Below are 26,392 nucleotides of genomic sequence, written 5' to 3'. Positions count from 1 at the left end.
AAAGATGTTTTAGTTTAGTATTAATTAAATAAAAGAGACAGGACCGTGTTGCAGTCAGAAGCTTCAAGCTTACTTTAACATTGTAACATGGGGCCAGACCATGAAGTGCTTTAAATGGACTTAAAGCAAAGCTGCCAGGTCGCATGTATCATCAGTCTCCATGAGGTCTTATTGTGGGGTGTAAATAACACGACAGCCTCTAGGAGTCACCAGCAGAACATTAGACAACCACAGCAGAGCAGAGTCACTGCAGGTTCAAAATACAAATGAATATTGTACAAGGTACATTTTGAACAAGTCCAGTCCATACTACTTGATTGGCTGATGCCTTTATTTGCGGTGCGAGAACTAAACTTTTTTGCCGCATAATAATCATGTTCTGTGTGAAAGTAGTCTTGACAAAAACAACAGTTCGAAAAAAATATGACATGCAAATTAATCGCACAAAAAAAAGCAAAAAGTTTAACATTTTGGAAAATACACTTATTCTCTTCCTGACGCGAGTTAGATGAGAAGATTGATACCGCTCTCATCTTTATCCGTTAAAGGGACTGTTTGTAAGAATCAGAAATGCTTGTTAAAAGCGACACCTGTGGCCGTTAAGTCAACGAAAGTCAGCGCTTGTGCTCGCTCTACATAGACATGAACGAGCATCACTCAAAACAGTGTTAGCTGACCAGACGAAGGTCTCTACATGAATCAATGCTGATCCTAGTGTTGGCTTTTCCTGCCTCAGCCTCCCGACCGCGGCCGGAGGGAACAGGGGAGACACCGGAGTTTTGGTCGGAGACGATAACGTTTCTCTCTGCGGAGCCCCGTCACTTCACAAGACACAGGAAACCTCTGTTGGTCTGGAGGAGCTGCAGCAGTTACTTCTGCACAAACGTCCACTGTACATTCGCTAGATATTCTCAGAGCCAAACTAACTCTTCTGCAGTGTGGAGTGTGCGCGCATGCACGTGAGGTGGTTCGAGCTGAGTGAAGGCAAGTAGCCAGTGGAGCAGAGGAGCAGAAGAGCAGAGTACAGCAGAGACTCCTGCCCTGGAGACCAAAGCTACGGTCTCCCCCGCGTCCTCCTCCGCGGCCAACACTGTTTAACAGACGGGCTGCACTAGATACAACCAAGAGGTTTTGGTGCTTCACTGTAGTTTGTGTTGGAGTCTGAGTCTGAACAGCGTAGCCACACGCGAGCGCGCATATGCGAGCGTGCATGGGACACCGACCCGGGTGATTTATATGTGTAAGAAGTTACAAACAGTCCCTTTAAATATAAAGCTGCCGCCGGTTAACTTAGCTTAGCATAACAACTGGAAACGGAGACACAGCTAGCCTGACTCTGTCCAACGGTCAATCCAGCAACCAGCACCTCTAAAGCTCACGGACTAACATGTCATATAATATGTTTGATTCGTACAAAAACCAAAGGATAAAAATGACAATTCATTGTTTTACGGGGGGTTGTGTGCCAGAGCATATGCCAGGAAGTTACTGGTCACAACCAATTAATAATGCAGCGCATAACCCCTGTAAATGACAGATTGTCATTTTTACACTTTGTTTTTTGTAAGTTAGACATTTTTAATCTGTCTCTCGTGAGTCTGCCAGCTTTATGAAAGTGCTATACTTTAATAATTGAAATACTCCTTTAAAGTTGGGGTTGGTATTCTTGAGAAACTAGCAAGAGTACGCTAGATTTTTAAAATGATTGAACCGAAAAACCCAGCCCAGTGTTGCCAACCTTTTCCAATGAAAGCAGCTAGCAGCACTAGCTCCAAAAGTAGTTAAATCTAGTGAGAAACACTGACAGTCCGTCCCTTCAGGCCTCCCTCCAAAGACACTCCCCCAAAATGATCATCATGAACGTAAACAACTAACATAGCTGTTGTTAGTGCTCACAACTGTCAAGCTAGCAGCTTGTGGAAGACTCCGGTGACGTGCAAGGAGTGCACGGGCAGCTGGGTAGACCGGCAGGTTGCCCATCCAATCATGTCATTCGGCCAAAATGAAATAATTGGATTGAATGGACTTATTACAACCATGCGACAGCCGCGGATAGCATATGTTTGTCAGAGCATTTGATTTATTGATTGCTGTCAGGATTTAATAAGAATTTCAACAAATATAACAAAAACGTTTTTGAAGAAGGTTACCAACCCTAGCTTTAATCTAAACTTTTTTTTAGACTTACATTACAGAATACACAGAAAGCCACAATTCAAAAAACATAAGTGTGTTGGGATTGGGTACATTTTCCACTGGTCCATTTTGGACTGGGTCCAAAAGTTTCGAACTTATCTCAATATGGAAAAATCCCAGTAAGAGAGTTAGGGTAATAACTATATGAAGCTCTGTTCTCACCAGGATTAATGTACACATGCAGTATACAATATACACAGTGCATAACATTTATTGTACTAGGAAAACACTGCAAATGTTGCTCAATTTGAATTAATCTACAAGTAATAGCTTTTTATAATATAAAAATATATCTTTTCACATAATATGGTTTTACATGAGGTAGAAGTTCAACCATCAATGCCTCTGAGACGTGCTGAGGCGTCCCGGAGCAAGACATTGAACCTGTTCACCCACTTTGAGAGCCTCAGGCACATTGCTAAAATATCAAACTTTAAATTCACAGTGAGCAGAGCGTGTCTTGCTCCGTTTCATCAACATTCAGCTGTTTCTTTATCTGACCCACAATGAATAAACGTCCCTTATTAGAGAACTCCGTCTGAGATTTTTGGGATCCGTCTCCACAATCATCATCAGATCTTACCGAAGCTGATTTTATTCGTCATCGAAGTCTGCAAACGCAGGATACCAGTAGCTGTCTTTTCTTTCCGAACTGCTTCTTGGTGCATTTTCATTTTTTAGTCGTTGGATTTTCTTTATCCAGGAGATTTGAGCAGCAGCCAGACAGATCATGCAGACCTGCCGTAGAAAACACAAACAGATTAGAAACTGAAGGCCGTTCTCATTACCAGGGCGTCAAATACAGAGGATTTGTCACAGCCGTCACCGTTCGGCACTGCCGCAAAAGGCACCCTTTAGGGCTGGTATGAAATGCACCGGGCGTTCCATTAACTGCAATGTAAATCCATCGGAAACTATAGTGGTTTTGATGCCAAAAATAATGTGACGCCAAGGGGTGTGACAAAGCGGCAGAATGTGACGAGTGAGGATGAGAACGTGTTGAAACTGATCAGGGCTGCTTCTGTCCAAACTCTGCTCTGTTTTCTCAGGTCATTAACCTGACGAGCTGTTTATAATACAACAAATTTCCTCCCGAAGACTTTCCTTTTTTAATAGCTGTTACCTTATTGTTGTGTGGTAACGCAGGTCAAACAAACACAAGACCTTCAACCAGGAGGCCGGTGTTCCTGTCCCGTGTGAAACTAAAAGTAAAGTTGACTTATTTTGTCAAGTCAGTCTTTAGTCACGTGACTCGTTAATATCGTCAGTCGCGTGAGTCTCTAGTCAGTGAAGTTAACGTCAACCACGACCGTTTGCTAACCCTAACTAAGTGGTTGTGTTGCCTAAACCTAACTTCCTGTGAAAACGGAAGTTTATTTTGAAAGGACACCATGCATGTAACGAGCGTGTATTGACATGTCGTCCCTGGTCCGTCCAAAAGTAACACAAGAGAGGTACCCTGTGTGTCGGTCTCTGACGTCGGGGGACACTGACCAAGCGGTGGTATTTGAAGAGTTGGGAGTGAGAATGTGTTGCTCTGTAACACAGCTGTAAGATCTGTGGTGGACGGTGTATTTTTGCAGTTCAGCAAGACAATTTTAAATTTTTTGTAACTTTCAGAACAAGATTGATGAGTCTTTTTGACTAAAGTTATCAGCTTGAAGCAAGTTTCAGGAGTCTGAATGTCCCAGTTCAACTGTGATGCATGTCATATCAATAAGTAGCCCCGTTCAGGAGAAGCTCAGGGAAGCAGCTGTGCACTGGACTTTAACAGAGCTGGGGCAGTTAATCAGACGTATATTTGTCTATTAGTCCTCATCCAGAACTCTTGAAGGCAAAACGAAAAACAATTTACTTTGAAAATAGTTTCAATAAAGTCCCTCGTCGAAGAATGTTTTCGAGTGTGGAATGAGCTCATTGTTGCCCCCTGTGGCCGTTGGGGAGAAAAATCAGCCAGTATAACTGCAATGTTACCTCAAGCAGCAGCAGGCCGGCAGTCAGACCCCCCACAAGCAGCAGGTTGTTTTTAGCCCACCAGACAATCTTCTCCAGGCAGCCGATGGTGAAGACGTCCTGACCGGCCGAAAGCTCCTCCAGCTGCTGCATCCCATAACCACACATGGTGTTCAGCACAGTCTGCAGAAGAAAACAACAAACACCTTGGATGTGAGAGGTGTTGTCTTTTTGTCTTTCCCCACATTTTGTCCATCTCCTGAACTGATTTCATGGGAATACTCCAAAAAACATCAAGCAAAATAACACTTCTTTAACTTAAGGTTTTGAAAAGAGCCGTCTACAGTACAAAAATGTGGATATCTCAGCAACTACAGGCAAGATTATTATTTTATGAGAATTGTTTGGTTCCAGGAACTGACAGAGATGGAAGTGATCCAAACGTCCCTTCATAAACCTGTTGGCGACCACACAGACAGACTGGCTTTCAAGGCTTCTGTTTCCCTTTTTGAATGACGAGTACAGACTACCGCCGCCTGCTGGTGGAGAGTTATTTCCTCTCACGCAGGCGCAGAACGTACGAGCTAACTGGCCATCAGCTGTAGTCTTTGCAGTGTGTTCAAATACAACCTGTCGACCAAGACAACGGCGACGTGAGGCGACGCGACAGTCGGCCTTCATCGCTGCTAGTTCTCTGATGTCGACTTGACGTCTCTGGGCCTTTACAGACTGTGGTTCTGACCTGGTTCTGTAGGCGAATGCAGCAGGAGAAGGGAACTCCACAGGCCTCCAGACTGGGGTTTGTATCCAAACACTCAAAGTAGACATTATGGGACCAGTCCTTATAGCTCTCAACTCCACAGCACTGGAACTGCAAACAAGACAAACTCTCACTACCAGCAAACTGGATCATAAAAGGCCTGACAGTTTCTCTCAGTCTTGAATCATTAAAGACACAAATCATTCTTCACCTTCTTCTGGATGAAGTCGATGGCGTTCTCCAGGTCCCGGTCCTCCCTGTAGAGGACGATGGCCTTCATCATCAGCCTCTCCGTCCTCTCCATCACCTGAACAACATCAAGTTTGTTACCAGCCGCGACAGTGACGCTGATATTGTTTCCACCTTGTGAGTCTCTATGTGAGTCATCATGGCAAATTGTGATCCTGGAGACACCGATTGTAGCAGGAACTACCACAGAAGAGGTCTGAGTACTTTACCAGGTCTTTATATTTCTGTCTGTCTGTTGACAGATTTTGTGACCTTGATAGGATCGCAACTGTGCAAGATGCAGTCACAAAGCTTTACAGATGTGTAGTTGAGATCAAAATGAAGGTAGAGTTTGAAGATGGGCGTGATCTGAGCAAGGGGGGCGCAGGGGCAATAGAGTGCTACAGGAATGAGTCCTATAAACCAGAAATGAGTTAGAATTTTAGCACTTCAGAGGCCTGTACTACAAAGCGAGTTCAACACACCCAGGGTATCTTCTCTTTATCTTGTATAACTAACCCTAACAAACAAGATCCCGCTAAGCGGTCCTAGGAAGGTGGTTATCAACTTGGTAAATCAACCCAGGGTTTCTCAGTCTGGCTACGAGTGCGTTCACATGAACGGGTGTTTGCAGCATCTGACCAATCACAAACACGGACAAGTCTACTGTCAGCAGAGTGGCGCATTTTACAAAGGAAGAGCAAACTATATTAGACAAATACGAAGAAGTTAAACATATAATCCAGACTAAAAGTAACACAGCTGAAGCAGCCAAATGCAGGAAGGACAGATGGCAAAAGAAAAAATCCCTCCCTCGTAAATTAATAGAGTTATTCATTTAACGGAACACTCAAAAGTCAGATATAGGAGTCTAGATATAAATAGCTTTTAGAAGTGTTATGTAGGAATAGATTACACTTCTTAATGCCCATTTACAGGGACGCGGCGTGTATGACTATTTCAACCTCTTCCACTCAAGAGCAAGTAAAAAAAATAAATCTAAAAACATAATTCAAAGCAGTAAGCACCCACGGCATAAATCCAGCTGTCCTTCCTACATCTGTCAGTTTAAACTGTGTTGTTTTCAGCCTGGATTATGATTTAAACTACTTCATATGTGTGTTATGTTACCACACGATACGCGCACCGAGCTCTGATTGGTCAGTAGCCGTTGCTTTTATACGAGTTGATCTCTGATCTGGAACATAACCTGCTCCGGAGCAGGTTAGCTGTTCAGCATCAGTTACCATGGCGATTTACCCCGGTAAGAAGTGATCCACCTTCGTAGGACGGAAAACCGTGAAGGGTTAACCCTGAAGTTACCTCGCTAACGCCAAATCCTGCTTCATAGTACAGGCCTCTGGTTCCCTCATCTGGAAGTCAATGGGTTTTAAGTTAGATGCCTGAAATAAGGTCTGTGGTTAGCACAAGGTGAAGAGATTTTAACGTTTTGTTCTACGACATAAAATACATCAGTAAATACACCACTCGTGAATTTTGAAATTTGTATGTGTCTTAAATAAGGCGGTTGTTAACAAGTGGCTAAATGACTCTACAAAACATCATCACACCGACTTCTCTGCCATTACAGCCTCGCTGTGTATACTCGCGCTCATGCAACGATAGTTGGTTTATAGCCTAACATTAGATTTTTACTTCTGCCGATTACATTTACAGTTCAAAAATCATAAAAGTGGTGTTCATTTGTGGAGATTATCCTGCTGAACAAAACATGTAAATATCATAAACGTGTTTGCCACAGAGATTATTTTCTTCAATAATCCAAAACCCAATGGAAAAATCCCACTGGCTTTTGTTGAGGGAACCCGGGCGATGTTAACTTCCTGGTTGGCCTTCAAAAATACATCATCCCTGCAGCACGTCATTGGACCCCCCACTTTACGCCTTTGGCCTTATTTGGCGTCACGGCTGGTGTGATCCCATCGCAAGATGGTCTCTAGTTTTTTTGTTTGGTGCTTTAGTTTGAGTGTCTTGGACTAAAATGATCAGCTGGTTGCGTGACGTAAGTTTCACGAGTCTGAATCCCCCAGTTAAACTGCGATGCATATCATTATCAATAAGCTCTGTTCAGGACCGTCTCCCACGCAGAGGTCCAATAAAATAACTCAGGGACGTGACTGTGCACTGTACTTGAACGGAGGTACGGCGGTTAAACAGACGTACATTTGCAAAACCAACCAGTCCTTAAAAGTGTTTACTCTTCCTTCCAATAAAGTAAAAATATCCCCTTTGTGTCGCTTGTCGAAATTTGATTTTGAATGTGGAATGAGCTCATTGTTGCCCCTCGTGGCTGTTGGAGGGGAAAACAGCAGCTGCAGTGACGACATGGTGAGATTAATGGTTTATTGGAAATGTTTTCAAACAATTTTTCGGTTTTGCGAGAAAAACTACTTTCGGGAAAAAGTCACCAGGCTGCAGGAAGTGATTTCTTTTGTATTTCTTGTCTCATGAGAGCAGTGTGATGTTACCGTGTCAGTGAAGAGGAATGCCACGACTCCAGCAGTGATCTGTAAGAGGAGGACGGCCACCAGGATCCCCAGAAACTGCAGGAACAAACAATAGATGACCTAAACAGTAAGAACTCAGCAGCACCAACAATGCACAATAAACATCACATCAATCAAACTGCGACATATTACATTGAACCTGGTTCAGTTCAGCTGATCGGGGATCAGTCGTACCGTCTTCATCAGGCAGGTGGTGTTGCGCAGAGCCCCGAAACATCCGAGGAACGTGATGAGAAACATCACCGAGCCGACAACGATCAACAGCAGAGCTGGATCTAATGTTAGGGTGTCAACCACATCTACACGCACACACACACGCACGCACGCACGCACGCACGCACGCACGCACGCACACACACACACACACACACACACACACAGTTGAATTGGAACTATTGTGTAACAGTAAGTAAAAGTTGAAACATGTCTGATTAATTTTATCTGGTTCATCCTCAGGAATGTTATCAGCAGCATTGTTTTGATAGCCCAACACGCACGCACGCACGCACGCACGCACGCACGAACACAAACAGTGCCCTGTAAGCCCATGTAGGCTGTGAATGATATACATTCCCTTTAACTCTGCAGGATCGAAACTTTTGAGTTTATCTGTTTTTTTAGTACAAGACGTTGTGCACCTTTTTAAAAGCAAGGACCTGTATTCAGAGTAAACCTGATATGAAATCATTCACATATCAGCTCCACTTCTCCCATTGTTGCTCATAGTGACGCTAGGTTGATTAAAATATTTAATTGCATGATTGTCCATAGTTAATCGCAATCAATCGCATATTTTTTATCTGTTCAAATATACCTTAAAGGGAGATTTGTCAAGTATTTAATACTCTTATCAACATGGGAGTGGGCAAATATGCTGCTTTAATCAAATGTATGTATATATTTATTATTGGAAATCAATTAACATCACAAAACAATGACAGATATTGTCCAGAAACCCTCACAGGTACTGCATTTAGCATAGAAAATATGCTCCAATCATAACATGACAAACTGCAGCCCAACATGCAACAACAGCTGTCAGTGTGTCAGTGTGCTGACTTGACTATGACTTGCCCCAAACTGCATGCCAGTTTTTCCTCGCCAAAATTTAGCATAAGTTTGGAGCGTTATTTAGCCTCCTTTGCGACAAGTTAGTATGGCATGGTACCAATGGATTCCTCAGGTTTTTTCTAGTTACATATGATGCCAGTATCTTCACTCTAGCTTTAAAATCGAGCCCGCTACAACCTAAATATTGCAATTTGCGTTAAAGATATTAGTGACGTAAATACAAATTTGCGTTAATGCGCTATTATCGCGTTAACTTTGACAGCCCTAATTGACACATTTCACCAATCAAACAGACTTGCAACTCATGAATGAGCATGTGAGAGCTCTGTAGAACTCTAAAATGTATCAGCAATTTGCAAGCGATGATCATACGTCACACGTAACGGTGGCACCGTGTGAAAAAAAAGAAGCGCTTTTGTGAAACGTCACAGTTTGTAAAACATGGTGAAAACGTACACAAGAACCTTTGTACTGTGGACTCACAAGGTTCTTACAGTTCAGGTTATGATAAATTCCTGCAGTGAAAAAGGGCTAGTACAGCCTTTTAGTTATTATTTTCTGACCAACCTTTCTCCTTTGCGATCTTGGCGTAGATCCCGACCGCTGTGAGGACGGCGCTCACAACCTGAAGAGTCGCAGAGAAACAGATTAGTCTGTTTTATCAGAACCTGACCCACATGAAGCACAGAATTCTTTTAAATCAGACAGTTTTTGACCAATAAAAAAAACCTTAATCAAAGCACAATAACCCATTAATACGCCTTAATACATTACAGACAGTTCTGGGGCTGTTGGTTTAAATTCTGAATTCTTAAACTCTGTCAACTAAACCCAGCAGACTACAGGACAGACTGCTAACTAGCATGTCAGCTAACAAGATACAACCTATTTGTGACAAAATATTCTATTACAGATATGTGTCCTCAAGTTAAAAAATGTACCTGTTTTCTCAAGATGCAACATCAGAACACATTTTTTCTCTTTTGATGGAGCTAGGCTAGCAGTTTCCCCCTGCTTCCAGTCTTTGTGCTAAGCTAGGCTAAACACGTCCTGGGCCTATTTCTGTTCTGGACACAGAGCGGTGAAACTGATATTCATCTTAAACATCTAACTTTGGGTACTGACAACAACACTGTGTTCAACAAAACACAAAAACGTTTTTGCGTGGGTGTAGACATGTATAGACAGGTGAGGAGATGAAATACTAGTTTGACAGTTCTTCTTGTCCTTAGAAACAGTAGTTTGGCAAAACAATCTATCAATTAACAGGAGTCCTTTCCATGAAAAGTCGTAAGAATTAACAGTCATGTGAGATCATCTTTCTAACATATTAAACAGGAAACGGACTCCTCAGTGCAGGCACGTCCATATAGGCAAACTACGCCTAGGGCAACACTTTGGCAAGGGTGGCGAAATGTGGGCCAACTTTTCATAAGTCAAATGGCAGAGTAACCAATAGCAATAACTGCAGGCTCGTGCGAGGTTACAAGTTCTGTAAGCACATGATGAATTTCTGAGGAATGATTCAGTCACGCTGTACCTGCAGCCGCTTCTCTCCCTCCCGCCTGCCGCCCCCAGCTCTCCTGAGCGGTAGCCCGGCCTACTAACACCAAGATCGATTGATTGACAGATCGATGAGCAAAAAAACTTAATGTGAGGAAATACAGCAGCATGTCTAAACAAGCGAAATCATCTGAACAGAAAAAGTGATTATTTAAAGCTGAAGTAGGCGAGATTGGAGCAAATATGATTAAAAAAAGTTATTTTTATAAAACGGTCGCTATATCGTGACAGTGGTACCTGAAACAGATAACCTGAAAAAAATTATGTTCCTCCGGGAAAACAAGCAGTCAGAGCTGATCTGAGGTCTGCTGTCCATCTGCTGTCTATGAGAGCCGGCTGTCAATCACTCGTGAACTCTGACCAAACGGTCAAACTAAAAAAACGCAATGCCTTTTCTCATTTTCTGGAAATTTGGTTCAAATTTGTGCAACATTTGGATGGAAATTTGACTTTGTATCTCATAGTTTTGACTTAGTTATAATCTTGATTCACTAACTCACTCGGTTGCATGACTGTTTTGGCTTTCATACAAATATCACTTTATTCTGAAGCATTAAGCCTTTACTTAACAGACCGGTACACAGACTTAGGCCACATACTTTTTTTATTACATTTCTGGCTTTAAATCAATGCATAGTAAATGTTTGTAGTTTTTTTGAGTTTGTCACTTTTTTTACTTGTCCATAAATTAAGCGCTTTTTTTCAAACTCAGAGGATTTACATTTTGTCTCAGTGATTCTTTCCCTATGATGGTGTGTGTGTTGAAATCGCTTACTGTTAAACCACATTGTGCAACAAGTTTAAGAGAAAGCGATCACACTAATGAATCTGTAAAGTGACACACAGTATTTGATCCTCAAACTGTCCCAAACAGAGAGACTCACCCAGAAGACGTAGCAGCAGATGAATAAAGTGTACTTGATGGCTCGGTATCCTCTCATCTCCTCTCAGCAGATCACTGTTGTTCTGTCTGACTGCTGTGAAAGTCTGTCGGAGGTTTCTTATCTGACGGCAGAAGACGTGTGTTGGCCTGCAGCATGCATTCCTGCTGTCAGGTTTATTCCCTCTGCTGTTGGTTGCTGGATGTCGTCCTGTTATGACACTGAGGGAGGAGGTGTGAGCATCTAAACATCATAAGAAATCTAGGTAGGTAGGTAGAGCGGGTCGCACCAACAATTGGAAGGTCGGTGGTTCGATCCCCGGCTCCTCCAGTCCACGTATCGAAGTGTCCTTGAGCAAGACACTAACCACCTCTGGTAATCAGTTTAGAGCCGATAACTTCTGATGTAAGAGGGTATCGATATATAACATGGTACCACTCAATTGTCAATAACTCTATATCATTATTGTACAGCTCTGTACCTAATTTGACTTCAGCCTAGTTAGTATGTTCATCTGTAGTGAGTCAACTGACATACATGGATAGAACTGCATAAGAAGTACAAAAGTACACATTTCCATATTGCATCAAGTCCATATGAAGTTTGTATAATTGAATTGCTTTTAATTTAATGGAAAATTTAAGATAAATGTATCAGTAATAAACACATAAGTAGATATTTATGTTTTAATTAACAGGATTAGAATTTATATTTTCCCCGTCAGCTTCTAATTGATAGGAGAAACTGCTTTGAGCTGAACGTGGCACACATCCAAGCAGGAATAAAAAGGCCTAATCAATCAATGCATTGCTAATGATATTTCTTATTAAGGCAGAGAAGTGTGAGAAGTGTAATCAAGTGAGAAGTAGGCTCATTTTCTTCTATAGACTTCTATACAATCAGACTTCTTTTTGCAACCAGAGGAGTCGCCCCTTGCTGGCTGTTAGGAAGAATGCAAGATCAAGGCACTTCAGCATTGGCTTCACTTTTCAGAACTGAAGTGTAAGAAGTGTGCACATGTGTGTGTGTGTGTGTGTGTGTGTGTGTGTGTGTGTGCATGTGTGTAGTGTGCACGTGTGTTTGTGTGTGTGTAGTGTGCATGTGTGTGTGTTCACGTGTATGTGTGTGTAGTGTGCACGTGTGTGTGTGTGTGTGTGTGTGTGTGTGTGTGTGTGTGTGTTTGGTGACATCACAGCAGTGGTGACATCATCACTGCATCGTGACATCATCACTGCATCGTGACATCACCAGATGGAACACTGTGATGAATTAAAGGAGTGGTGACATCAGTTGTGACATCTTAAAGGAGCGGTGACATCATAAAGGAGTGACATTCAGGAGAGAGTCCCAGAATCACACAACTGTAGTTCAATCTGAAGACTCGATCAGACGAAACACATCGGCTGAGAGAAGCAGTTGTCTCAAGAGGAAGAGGTATGAATTTTATGAATGCATTGCTTTAGATTAAACCTCCCAACAGTATATGAAGCCGTTAAAATTAGCCTCAACATTTAAATGCAGCTTACATGTTAGTTAATAATAATTAGGGCTGCAACTAACGATTATTTTCACTCATCAGACTATCTACTGAGAGAAGCAGTGAATTTCTCTCCAAAAACCACAAAGCATCGACAAGAATTGACCGTAAATCAGCATCATGGTATCATCAAGAACTTCCCAGCCAGAAGCCATCATGCCCGAGTTCAACGTCCGCCGCGTTGTTTCCAAGCTGCTCAACTCCTTCTTTAAGGGGATGACGGCGGATCAGTGGGGATTTTTGAAATCCGGCAGCCCCGACGACGCCACTATGACCATGATGGGAGAGTTGCTGTTGGACATGACAGCGGCCTTGACAAAATCTTTCCTGAAATCTCTCGGGAGCACGACCCTGGCGTCTGAGGACGACGTCCAAATCAATCTGGGCGACACAATCTCTCAGGGTTTTGCCGAAGCTCTGGGCGTCGACGTCTCGGTTCAGTGTCCGAGCTCCAAAAGCTTGACGACATTGATCTCTGAAGAGGTTTCGGAGAGCGTCCGAAGTGCCCTCTCCAGCCCCGAGGGCATAGTTCAGCGCCTCACTCCTCCCAGCAGACTCAACAACATGATTCTGCACGCCTGCAAAATGTGCCAGGCGTTCATCGGCAAGATGAAGTCGGTGTTCTCGCCCCGACCGCGCAAGCAGAGGACCATCTGCGAGGAATCAGATGTGGAACCGGAACCCTCAGACGCCAAAGACCGCCATGCGGCGACGCCTTCGTCGGACGTCGTGATTTCGATGAAAGACATCACGTATGTCACAATCATCATCAAGAAGCAGTTGAACGACATCACCGAACCTCTCTTGGTTGACGTGCCGGACTCCGAGTACACGCTGCTGCAGTCTCAAAACTCTCGGGAGATTGAAGACGTCGCGGAAGAAATCGCTCGGAGTATCGCCGAAGATGCTGTAAGACAGACTCCGTCGGCGCAGAAGAGCAAACGCTCCAAGAAAAGCATCAGAAGCAAAATTAAGAAGCTTTTGGCAAAGTGCTTTGCCAAAACGTGCATCCATCGCATCGTGGCACAGATGAGGAAAAGATTCCACCGGGGCTCCAAAGTTCACAGCCGGGAGTCGGCAAAGTCTCTCACAAAGAAGATTAACGATCTGATGAAACAACCAGAAAACCGCGATCTTCTGGGACTCGGCGCTCCACTTGTAAACATTCCCCCCGGTCGAGTCTTAGAGTTCACAAAGGTCTTAAGTGATCTCCTCTACACACACATCACACATGGGCCAGAGATCATCCCCGAGCCGGTGATACGTGCCAACATGCGCGCCGACTTGCAGCGCAAGGTGCTCGGTTTCCTGTGTCTGGCCAGATGGTGGCAGATCTTTCAGTCCGACGACCTCGTCGACAATATGAGACACGCCATACTGGGGACCAAGCCCAGGGCCAAGAAACCTTTGGCAATCGCTGCACCGCCTGCCCCGGTTTTTCGTGATGACTCTGCACGGCGAGCGCGGAACGAACAAAAAAAAAACTGCGTCGAGGTGATCTTGGAGAGGTTGGTCACGCGGATCTTCAAGAAGGCAAAAGTGACCTGGACCCTTTCAAACGTCCAGGACATCATCCAGCGCCTTTTTGATCAAACGTGGGCCGAAGTCGAGGGTCTCGATTTCGATTCCAGCCCAGAAACATTGGAAAACCTCGAAAAGGCCATTTACCGGGACCTGATTAAGATGTGGGGCACTGCGACGTGGGTGCTGGTGTCCTTGAAAGGGGGTCAAACGGCAGTTGGAGAGCGTATAGCCTCCGCCGTCAAAGGTCACCTAATGGCACCACCGAGACAGAGGTCCTGCATGTGCAGGTGCTTCTCTTCTATGCTCGCCGCCGTGACGAGGTGGTAAAGTGGTTTATGGGTTTTCTCCGGGAGCTCCGGTTTATCCCACATATAGTGAATAATTGGACTTATTCTATAGATAAAAAACGTCTTCAATGTGTCATTCATCTTGAAGGAAAAATTGACTTTTTCCTTCTGAATGAATGCGAGGGCTTGAGCTCTCAGCGCCACCTCAGTAGTCAGTGTTGTCTACTGTTGTGTTACGCACGGGTTCGATCTGGGTGATCCAGTTCTCCCACAATCAGTGCATAATAATGAACATCTAATAAAATAAAATAAATAATAATATAAATAAATAATATGAATTCATTTCTGCTCATTTCTCTCATCATTTGCTGTAAATATTCAACTCAAACTGAAGTTCTGCTGATTCAGTGAATTTGTATAAAGTACAAAAATAAAGTACAAAGAAAAGTGTGTTTTGCACACTCTCTTCCATCATATACACTGATCTTAATTATTGCAAATTTTAATGAGTTTACCTGCCTGACTTTAAACATGTAGAGAATTATTGGAAAGGAGAATCAGGCTTCTTGTGTGTTTTAGCCCACACGGTCTGTAAATAGCTATTAATATTCAAAACCACGCCTATTCCTGACCGATCAGAACTGTTGTAATTAAAGATCATTAAACCTTATTTATTATGTTTAGATATTTATTTACTGACACCTTCACTGTAAGGTGTACAAGACATACTGTATCACAATGATGGTGTTTTGTTTTACTAGAAACATAAATGCACTCTTATTCAATGAAAATAAATGAGGTTATTTTAAGGGGGTGGGGGGGGGACGTGTGTTTTTAAGTGTGAAGATAACTCATACATTAGTTCATTCAATTAGCCTATACATGTGAGGGACACCACGGCTGTCCACATTCTGCAGACAGGTTCAGGTGAGTTTACCAGGTCAACAAGAGACTGTGAGAGAGCTGGAAAGCATCTCCATCACTCAAGGTGGAAAGAACACACACAGTGACGGTGTAAAGGTGGACAAAACAATCTAATACAGGAAGTGATTATGTTGATGTTGTGCTTTTATTATGTTGTGCTTTTATTTTATAATGCAGTGAGGGCCCAGACGAGACCTTCGTGTGTGTGTGCACGTGTGTATGTGTGTGTAGTGTGCACGTGTGTGCATGTTTGTGTGTGTGTAGTGTGAGCGCGTGTGTGTGAGTAGTGCGCACGTGTGTGCACGTTTCTGTGTAGTGTGCATGTGTGTGTGTGTGCAGTGTGCACGTGTGTGTGCAAGTGTGTGTGAGTGTGTTTGTGTGTTTGGGTGACATCACAGCAGTGGTGACATCATCACTGCATCGTGACATCACCAGATGGAACACTGTGATGAATTAAAGGAGTGGTGACATCAGTTGTGACAGTGACATCTTAAAGGAGCGGTGACATCATAAAGGAGTGACATTCAGGAGAGTCCCAGAATCACACAACTGTAGTTGAATCTGAAGACTCGATCAGACGAAACACATCGACTGAGAGAAGCAGTTGTCTCAAGAGGAAGAGGTATGAATTTTATGAATTTTATGAATGCATTGCTTTAGATTAAACCTCCCAACAGTATATGAAGCAGTTAAAATTAGCCTCAACATTTAAATGCAGCTTACATGTTAGTTAATAATAATTAGGGCTGCAACTAACGATTATTTATCAGACTTTCTTCTGAGAGAAGCAGTGAATTTCTCTCCAAAAAACCACGAAGCATCGTCAAGAATTGACCGTAAATCAGCATCATGGTATCATCAAGAACTTCCCAGCCAGAAGCCATCATGCCCGAGTTCAACGTCCGTCGCGTTGTTTCCAAGCTGCTCAACTCCTTCTTTAAGGGGATGACAGCGGATCAGTGGGGATTTTTGAAATCCGGCAGCCCCGACGACGCCACTATGACCATGATGGGAGAGTTGCTGTTGGACATGACAGCGGCCTTGACAAAATCTTTCCTGAAATCTCTCGGGAGCACGACCCTGGCGTCTGAGGACGACGTCCAAATCAATCTGGGCGACACAATCTCTCAGGGTTTTGCCGAAGCTCTGGGTGTCGACGTCTCGGTTCAGTGTCCGAGCTCCAAAAGCTTGACGACATTGATCTCTGAAGAGGTTTCGGAGAGCGTCCGAAGTGCCCTCTCCAGCCCGAGGGCATAGTTCAGCGCCTCACTCCTCCCAGCAGACTCAACAACATGATTCTGCACGCCTGCAAAATGTGCCAGGCGTTCATCGGCAAGATGAAGTCGGTGTTCTCGCCCCGACCGCGCAAGCAGAGGACCATCTGCGAGGAATCAGATGTGGAACCGGAACCCTCAGACGCCAAAGACCGCCATGCGGCGACGCCTTCGTCGGACGTCGTGATTTCGATGAAAGACATCACGTATGTCACAATCATCATCAAGAAGCAGTTGAACGACATCACCGAACCTCTCTTGGTTGACGTGCCGGACTCCGAGTACACGCTGCTGCAGTGTCAAAACTCTCGGGAGATTGAAGACGTCGCGGAAGAAATCGCTCGGAGTATCGCCGAAGATGCTGTAAGACAGACTCCGTCGGCGCAGAAGAGCAAACGCTCCAAGAAAAGTATCAGAAGCAAAATTAAGAAGCTTTTGGCAAAGTGCTTTGCCAAAACGTGCATCCATCGCATCGTGGCACAGATGAGGAAAAGATTCCACCGGGGCTCCAAAGTTCACAGCCGGGAGTCGGCAAAGTCTCTCACAAAGAAGATTAACGATCTGATGAAACAACCAGAAAACCGCGATCTTCTGGGACTCGGCGCTCCACTTGTAAACATTCCCCCCGGTCGAGTCTTGGAGTTCACAAAGGTCTTAAGTGATCTCCTCTACACACACATCACACATGGGCCAGAGATCATCCCCGAGCCGGTGATACGTGCCAACATGCGCGCCGACTTGCAGCGCAAGGTGCTCGGTTTCCTGTGTCTGGCCAGATGGTGGCAGATCTTTCAGTCCGACGACCTCGTCGACAATATGAGACACGCCATACTGGGGACCAAGCCCAGGGCCAAGAAACCTCTGGCAATCGCTGCACCGCCTGCCCCGGTTTTTCGTGATGACTCTGCACGGCGAGCGCGGAACGAACAAAAAAAAAACTGCGTCGAGGTGATCTTGGAGAGGCTGGTCACGCGGATCTTCAAGAAGGCAAAAGTGACCTGGACCCTTTCAAACGTCCAGGACATCATCCAGCGCCTTTTTGATCAAACGTGGGCCGAAGTCGAGGGTCTCGATTTCGATTCCAGCCCAGAAACATTGGAAAACCTCGAAAAGGCCATTTACCGGGACCTGATTAAGACGTGGGGCACTGCGACGTGGGTGCTGATGTCCTTGAAAGGGGGTCAAACGGCAGTTGGAGAGCGTATAGCCTCCGCCGTCAAAGGTCACCTAATGGCACCACCGAGACAGAGGTCCTGCATGTGCAGGTGCTTCTCTTCTATGCTCGCCGCCGTGACGAGGTGGTAAAGTGGTTTATGGGTTTTCTCCGGGAGCTCCGGTTTATCCCACATATAGTGAATAATTGGGCTTATTCTATAGATAAAAAACGTCTTCAATGTCTCATTCATCTTGAAGGAAAAATTGACTTTTTCCTTCTGAATGAATGCGAGGGCTTGAGCTCTCAGCGCCACCTCAGTAGTCAGTGTTGTCTATTGTTGTGTTATGCACGGGTTCGATCTGGGTGATCCAGTTCTCCCACAATCAGTGCATAATAATGAACATCTAATTAAATAAAATAAATAATAATATAAATAAATAATATGAATTCATTTCTGCTCATTTCTCTCATCATTTGTGCACGTTTGTGTGTGCATGTAGTGTTTACGTGTGTGTGTGTGCGTGCGTGTGTGTGTGGCATGCATTAGACCCATAGAAATAGAATAGGAGTAGAACGGACATTGAACTGTTTGCTGTGGTCATTTGACTAGTTGTTGTTAGTTGTTATGGTGACAACACGCGTCAGTGAGGCTGTGAAGCGTTTGCAACACATTGTGCTCTGCCGCTAAGCCGGCAGCAGAGGTAGTCACACCGCCGAACAGGCTGCTGAATGGAGACGCAGTCGGTGTGTGAGTAAAAGGGACAGCACACGCACGCACGCACGCACGCACACACGCACGCACGCACACACACACTAGACGCCAAGGCTGTTGTCACTGTCGTGGCAACATGCGTGAGTCCCAGTGAGTGTGCGACTTGCTTGTTCTTTGTAACAGTTGTGTCTAGATGGTACCCCACTATTTGCGAAACTCTCACGGTGGTTACGGTTAATGTTAAGTTTAGGTTTAGGTTGAGGTTAAGGCGTTGCACCCTAATTGGGTGCAACGAGGGGCACGGGCACAAGGGGATTTGTCTGGTTTTGGGGGTTCTTTAGAAATTGTTCCTTAATTAAAACCACAGTTGACAGGTTAAAATTCCAAAATAAAATGATAAAATAAATAAAAATAAAATAAAGGTGTAAGTACTTTAAAAGGAACAGACGTAGGCAAGGCAGCGGTAGCATCGTTTTTTTTATAAAAATACTCCTGATCTTCATGGTCTCTCCACTGGTTGTAGAGGGATAAAAGAAAAGCTGGTAGTGAGCCGGGCTTTTAATGGAGCCAACATCAATGTAGCTCTGTTCTTAGTATCTGAGTCTGCTGACCTAACAAGGACATCAGACATACAGCTGCCACTACAGTCTGTGTTCTGTGTTTGGGAGAGTTGAGCTGATGTCTTTTGAGCATCTCATATTTACCATATTGAACCACACAATAAGGGACATTTTGTGTGTCATGTCACGCATTTTTATCTTTTCGAGTGTCATTTCCTGTAATGCCGTTCTCATTCCCCAACTGGTCAGATACGGACGCACGGTCGCAGTTTTAAACACGTGGTAAAGTCTGTGAATTCAAACAAAACTACCTGGTGAGGTTCAGGAGAAGATCACGGTTTGGGTTAAAATGAGTATGTTTCTTACGTAAATTAAGTTACAGACGTAAGTTAAGTAGTCAACGTCAATACGTCAACGGTTGACTTATAGTTTCACACGGGACACTAACAGCAGTCTCCTGGGTGAAATGACCCATCTATTCACCCCGAACCTCCTCCCTATGCAGACTTTATTGCTCTTTATGTTATGATTCCGTTCATGACTCCATTCATGAACTCAGCCTTCCTAGTGTGTCTTTTCCATTTTTCCCTTTGTGCCCAGTTCCCTGTCTGTCTGGTGTGGGCGTGTCTGGCTGTCTATGTGGGTGTGTGAGTTTTTACCTGGCAGACTCTCTCTCTCTCTCTCTCTCTCTCCCTCACTGAGGCAATCAACCCGCCTGAGCAACCTGCGCAGCTGCAAATCATAACATCATCCACCTCAGCATAAATACCCCGGCTCTCCAGTCATTCCACGCCAGATCGTTGACTCAACCCAAGTGGTATATTCGTCTCGGCCTCATAGCTTGTACTTCTGGAAATCTTGTTCATGGTTCTGACTTCGTTCATGTTTTTCTAATCCTGTGTTTTTTCTATGCCTAGGATCACCGCCTGCCTGCCTGCTTTGCTCATTCCAGCCTGCTCATTCATTCATTCACACTGCCAACATCAATGCTTTTTGGCAATAAAGCCTTTTTGTTCCACTTCAGCCATTGTCTCTGTCTGCGTTTGGGTCCAACACTACACTGATCGTAACACTTTATACTACGTGGCCTGACTTACGGAGCTCTTGCTCTGAGCATCTAATATTACCGCGGTGAGAAATGACACACACACAAAAGCATAGCAACAACACACAAAATGAGTTAGCGTGTTATTCACACACCTTGGTGAGACCAGGCTGGTGTATAGCCTAAATTTAGCTAAAACAAATATACACATGTAAGTATGATTTTTTTTTTACCTGTTCCTTCTAATTTCTAGACTGAGTCTACGCTCTAAGAAAAGTCCGTAAAAATACAGGCCAATGTACCGTGTTAATATGAGGGAATTTTTTGTTTTTCCTGTATTTTTAAAAAACGCATTGCATTGTGGGAACAAGAACCTAGAAAGTTTAGTTCAAATTTCGAATTTGGAGAAACCTTTCTCACACTTCTGTGGTAAAAAAAATCAACAATTAATGTCTAACCAAAATGATTTCTGTTAAAGACTTAACGTTAGCTCAGTATTGTTTTAGTTGGAAAGCTGTTTTGTTATTTAGTTCAGCTGTTGTCGACCGTTAACGTTACCAGATATGCCAGGAATATTTTGATGACTCATTTTGAGACTAACGCAAGTTTGGTATTGTAATTTACGTTTAACCAAAGCTTATATTTTAGACTTCAGTGGACGTCAGGTAGAGTTAGGCCCAGTTTTAGCCTCAGGCGGTCCACAGAGACCGATAGGTAACGTACAAATGCTAGTGTTAGCGCCTGTTTTCCCTCCAGAATGTAAAGGTTAGGCCTGTTATTTGGCTAGTTACAGAGGATATACTGTAAAGCTACAGAAATGTATGTTTTAGGATTAACAGAAGTGTCCGTGAATGGAACAGAGGACATCCTGAAAAATCTACAGAAATTTCCATTTTAGGGTTAAAGAAAATGTCCGTAAACTTAAACAGAAAATGTAATTTTCTGCCAAGACCTTATCTGTTTTTCTACGGATTTTTTTCTTAGAGTGTAAAGGTTAGGCCTACTATTCGGCTAGGTACGGAGGATATACTGTAAATTTACAGAAATTAACATTTTAGGGTTGAAGAAAAATGTCTATAAACTTAACGGAAAACGTCCTGGTAATTTTCTGCCAGGACATTATCTGTTTTTTTACGGATTTGTTTCTTAGAGTCTAAATAAAAGCAGTGTAATTGTTAATGGTATGGGTGGAAATCAATATTGGAATTGGCTCTCTTTGCAAAGCATCTTTATTGTGATGGTCACTTCCCTACTGAGGTTAAGGTGCAGGCTTCACGAGGATCATGAGGTCAAAATAAGCCCTGAACATCGGTCAAGTTTTGTCCTTCACTACACAACAGAATGGGTGAAGACTGATGAAAGGTTACTGAGGATTTTGCTGAATGTCTAAAGATTGAACCCAAAATGATCTGCTGTACATTTCAGCAAATCTGCATAATGGAAAATCATGCTGCTCTGGCTACTAACAGTTCCCATACGCACTGCAAGTACACATACAACAAGCACCTGGATTATTAGATCCTTCCGCCACTGTAAAGAGTGCTTTACACTTATTGTATGAAGGCGTTTATGAGTATGAAACCAGACACATAGCTGCAGAATATAAGAACCTAGTGGTACATTGTAAATGTAACTATGGAAGTGAGTTTTTAAGGATGACGAAGAACTGGGACAAACATGCATAAAAAATATTGTGTACAAAAAGAGGGATGGGGATCTAGGAAATGTTCTCTGTAGACATGAGGAACAGCAATCAGAGTCCTGTATTGTTGCCAGATGAAGGTAGAAAGCAGTTTGCTGCAGACACACATAATGTATGAGCACTTCGAGGCTTGACGGGAACACTCAGTAAGCAGATGTCAGGTTGCGCATTAAAGTTAGTTAGGCATTAAACACTGGGACCGGTGGGATTCTTCATTTGGGAGATTAAGTTCAGAGGCTATAGCATTGAAAGAAGTAACGTGTCAAGGTTCCTATAGATGTTTTTGGACAACTACAATTAGCTGCAAGCTAGTTAACTGTAACTTCTATGTTGGGCAGCTGCTGCTGTTCAGTCTCACCACAATTAACCCAACTAACCCATGAAAGCTGGAAACTCTGTGACATAAATATACACATAAGAAGCATTCAACTGCTGACTGATCACAAGAACTGGATACCGCACTCAAAGATGGCGCCCAGTCACTAGATTTACTCATATAAAACCCTCATGGATTCAATTCACAGTACAGAGAGTAAATATTTGACCTTGTTTTAGTTTTACAGACATCTCTTTTAAAATGGTTGGACTATGGGGAAAATGCTTTTTGGGCCGCAGGGGGCTCGATATCCAGCTCTCTTACTGTAATACAACCAAGGCTGTCAGTCACAACACCAGCGGTCCTGCAGGTGGATGAAGGCAGCTCGAGGAATCTGGTGACAACTGACTGAGCTGTAACACACACGGCTGCTTCTCTGCCAAGTTGTCAGGTGTTTAAACTCCATGTTCCTATGGCAACACACTGTCTAGACACACACACACACACACACACACACAACATGTGCACTTGAGTTGTCACCTTCATCCATCTGCGCTAAACCAAACACAAGTTTCCGAACTTTGTTTTTCCAGTTTATATATATATATACATACACCGATCAGCCATAACATTAAGTGAATAACATCAACTATCTGGTTACCATGGCACCTGGCAGTGGGGGGGGATATATTAGATAGCAAGTGAACATTTTGAACTTGTGTTGGAAGCAGAAAAAAATGGGCCAGCGCAAGGATGTGAGCGACTTTGACAAGGGCCAGATAGTGCTGGCTAGATGACTGGGTCAGAGCATCTCCAGAACTGCAGCTCTTGTGGGATGTTCCCGGTCTGCAGTGGTCAGGACCTACCAAAAGTGGTCCGAGGAAGGAAAACCGGTGAAACGGCGACAGGGTCAGACCCGAGGCTCATCCTCACGTGAGGAGTGAAGGCTGGCCCGTGTTGTCAGATCCAATAGAAGAGCTACTGTAGCTCATACTACGGAAAAAGTTAATGCTGGTTCCGAAAGAAAGGTGTCAGAACACACAGTGAAGAGCAGTTTGTTGCAAATTCTCCAGATCTCAATCCGATGGAGCATCTGTGGGATGGACTGGACAAACAAGTCCGATCCACGGAGGCCCCACCTCGCAACTTACAGAACTTAAAGGATCTGCTACTGACTGCTTGGTGCCAGATACCACAGTAGACCTTCAGAGGTCTAGTGGAGTCCATGCCTCCACTGGTCAGGGCTGTTTTGGCGGCAAAAGTGGGACCTACTTAATATTAGGCAGGTGGTCATAATGTTATGGCTGACCAGCACAGTATATGGAGTGTTTATGGAGTGAACACAAGTTCAAAGTTAAAAATGTTCACTTGCTTCTAATATATCCCTATATATATATATATATATATCAGGTTTTAGGGCTACTATAGCACAGAGTGTGCTTTGTTGAAAGTGTGCAACGCCCTGCTCCTCTCTATCAACTCCGGTGACTGTGCCATCCTGATTCTTCTTGACCTCAGTACAGGGTCGGTGTTGATGGCTCACTTCCTACCTCAAAAATAGAAGCTTCTCCGTCAACACAGGCAATTTGTCCTCTCCCCCAGCTAGTCTCCCCTGTGTGGTCCTACAAGGTTCCATCCTAGGTCCCATTCTGTTCTCCATGTACATGCTTCCCCTCAACCAAATCATTCAAACGCACAATATTTTCCGTTATGCCGCTGACACACAGCTTTCTAATCAGCAATCTAATCAGTCTCACGAACTGCCTTGAGGACATAAAGTGTGGCACAAAACTTCCCACAGCTGAATGAAAGCAAGTCTAAAGTTGTCCTGTTTGGCCCCTCTAACTCAATCAAAGTGATTACCAACAGTCTTGGCAACTTGTCCACCCTTGTTAAACCACATGTCAAAAACTTTGGTGTGATATTTCATTTTGCTTTCAAATTTGACAAGCCAGTTTTTTTCCAGCCAAAATCAAGCCATTTCTCTCATTCAAAGGTCTTGAGAAAGTCATCCACGCCTTCATATTTTCCCGCTTGGACTACTGCAACTCCCTGTATACTTGGATTGGTCTGTATCTCTGTCCCGCCTGCACCTGGTCCAAAATGACACAGCCAGGCTACCGACAGATACCCGGAAGAGGGACAGTATAAACCCTATTCTGGCCTCTCTCTGCCAGCTGCCAGTGCGGTTCAGAATTGATTTTAAGGTTCTCATGTTTGTCTATGAAGCTCCTTCCTTTATCGCAGATCTCCTAACCCCTTATTCTTCCTCCAGGTCCCCCAGGTCAGCTGACTTGGGGCTCCTGGCTGTCCTACATTTTAAACTTAAGCTCAGGCGTGACCGGGCCTTTGCTGTTGTAGCCCCCAGACTGTGGAACAGCATCCCCCTCCCTATCAGATCTGCCCCCTCCATTAACTCTTTTAAGTCCAGGTTTGAAACACACTTTTACTCAATCGTGTTTGAATCTTCCTGATGTCGCTGATTTTTGACTTGTGCTTATGCCTATGCGTTGTGTGGATTAATGTCTGTGTTGTGTCTTTTATCTGTGATTCTATCTACAGGCTACAGCACTTTGGTCAGCGTGGGTTGGTTTTAATTGTGCTTTATAAATAAATTTATAAAAATATAATATAATATAATATATTAAAATATATTAATAATATATTATATTATATAATAATATAAATTTGATTGATTGAACCAGTCTTCAGTCCTGTTAGCATCCCCTTGAGGCTGCAGTGTTCATTACAGCCACAATATGAGCAAACAACATCTTTAATGCAGGGGTAAGCAGAATGTTTTTGGCATCATTGGGCAAAAAATCCATAATAACCTTTCAGCATATTGTAATTCAAGTGTTCTGAGAGAAAACTAGACTTCTGCTCCTCCTCATGGCTCTGTTTTCAGGCTTTAGAAAATCTAGCCCGTGACGGGAGACTTTGACCAATCACAGGTCATTTCAGAGCGTTCCTATTGGCTGTTCATTCAATGGAAGCAGCTGTCAATCACTCGCAAACTCCGATGAAACGGTCAAACTAGGCAGCGCTGATCAAATATGAATTAATATTCTGTTACTCTAAGGCCTATTTATTACGTAAAATGTTTTCAGAAACATCTTGTAGTGTACTGTTTAGCTGTAAAACGAGAACTGGTGGGCGGTGCTTGGTATTTTCTCAACATGGCTGCCAGGTCACAAACTTTCTCATTTTACAGCTAAACGGTACACTACAAGATGTTTCTGAAAACATTTGAGGTGAGAAATAGGCATTACAGTAACAGAATATTGATTCATATTTGATAAGTGCTGCCCAGTTTGACCGTTTCATCGGAGTTTGCGAGTGATTGACAGCTGCTCAGAGATGGAAGGCTCCAGCTTGGCTCTGATTGGTTGTTTTCCTCCGGTCTGTGAAATCTTGAAGATGCCATTAGGATTACAGGAGGACACAGAGGCAGATGATTTTTTTCAGATTACCTGTATCATGCACTACTGTCAGGATATAGTTTGTCCTGAGGGTGGCACTAGAGGAAAGGTTAGGGGGTAATTCTCAACTCTTAGTTGCTGGTGCTGTTCTAACTTCTGCAATTTAAATTGATAAATGTATTGAACCAGTCAATCAGTAAGAATTTATTTTAAGATTTTAGTGAGTGATATAAAAGCAAACAACAGGGTATCATCTGCATAAGTATAAATATTAACCTACATGTGCGAACCAGATTAGGAGTCCTGCTGGCATCCTCTGGAGGCTGCAGTGTTCATTATAGCAACAATATGCACAAACAACATCTTAGTAGTTTATACTGTATATTCATAGAGTCTTACCTATCGTGGAGCTCAACATTCAAGGATTCTAGGATCATTTATTGTCTTTATGTAACACAAGGTTGTACAATGAAAAGCAGTTGTAGCCCATTTGCTACACAAGAAAAACATGACAAAAACAAAACAAATCAGCAGTGCATTCCTGTAGTGCATTTAAAAAAATGCATCAGGAGCAATACAAACCGCAGCAACGAAAACAACTCTCCGGGCAGATGACATGGCCGGCATGTTAACATTAAAAATTTGACAATCAGGGATTCAATGTACATCTTTGACTATGTTTGAGCAACAAGCATCATTGATGTAACATGGACAGTTTGTCCTATGGGTGGCGCTAGAGGAAAGGTCAGGGGG

General features: G+C 43.5%; 2 protein-coding genes across 3 annotated transcripts; one reads left to right on the top strand and one right to left on the bottom strand.

Moving 5' to 3' along the window:
- LOC141768362 (tetraspanin-33) lies at positions 1-12,158 on the bottom strand. 2 transcript variants are annotated; one of them, XM_074636613.1, is made up of 8 exons: positions 11,184-12,158; positions 9,304-9,361; positions 7,840-7,964; positions 7,627-7,701; positions 5,121-5,216; positions 4,892-5,020; positions 4,171-4,332; positions 1-2,934 (listed from the first exon to the last, which is right to left on the bottom strand). In XM_074636613.1, exons 1-8 carry the CDS (start codon positions 11,238-11,240, stop codon positions 2,791-2,793), a joined length of 846 nt encoding a protein of 281 aa, XP_074492714.1. In that variant the 5' UTR covers positions 11,241-12,158; the 3' UTR covers positions 1-2,790. The 2 variants fall into 2 exon arrangements, with proteins under 2 accessions (XP_074492714.1, XP_074492716.1); XM_074636615.1 differs by lacking the exon at positions 11,184-12,158 and having other exon boundaries at positions 7,805-7,964.
- A 402-nt stretch (positions 12,159-12,560) lies between these two features.
- LOC141768361 (uncharacterized) lies at positions 12,561-14,870 on the top strand. Its single transcript, XM_074636612.1, has 2 exons — positions 12,561-12,614; positions 12,760-14,870. The coding sequence occupies exon 2, from the start codon at positions 12,838-12,840 to the stop codon at positions 14,566-14,568; it is 1,731 nt and encodes a 576-aa protein (XP_074492713.1). The 5' UTR covers positions 12,561-12,614; positions 12,760-12,837; the 3' UTR covers positions 14,569-14,870.
- Positions 14,871-26,392: the final 11,522 nt, after the last annotated feature.

This window comes from Sebastes fasciatus, chromosome 5 (genome assembly GCF_043250625.1).
Source record: "Sebastes fasciatus isolate fSebFas1 chromosome 5, fSebFas1.pri, whole genome shotgun sequence".
In the NCBI taxonomy this organism is placed as follows: Eukaryota; Metazoa; Chordata; class Actinopteri; order Perciformes; family Sebastidae; genus Sebastes; species Sebastes fasciatus.
This window is presented reverse-complemented; position numbering and strand designations above follow the sequence as displayed.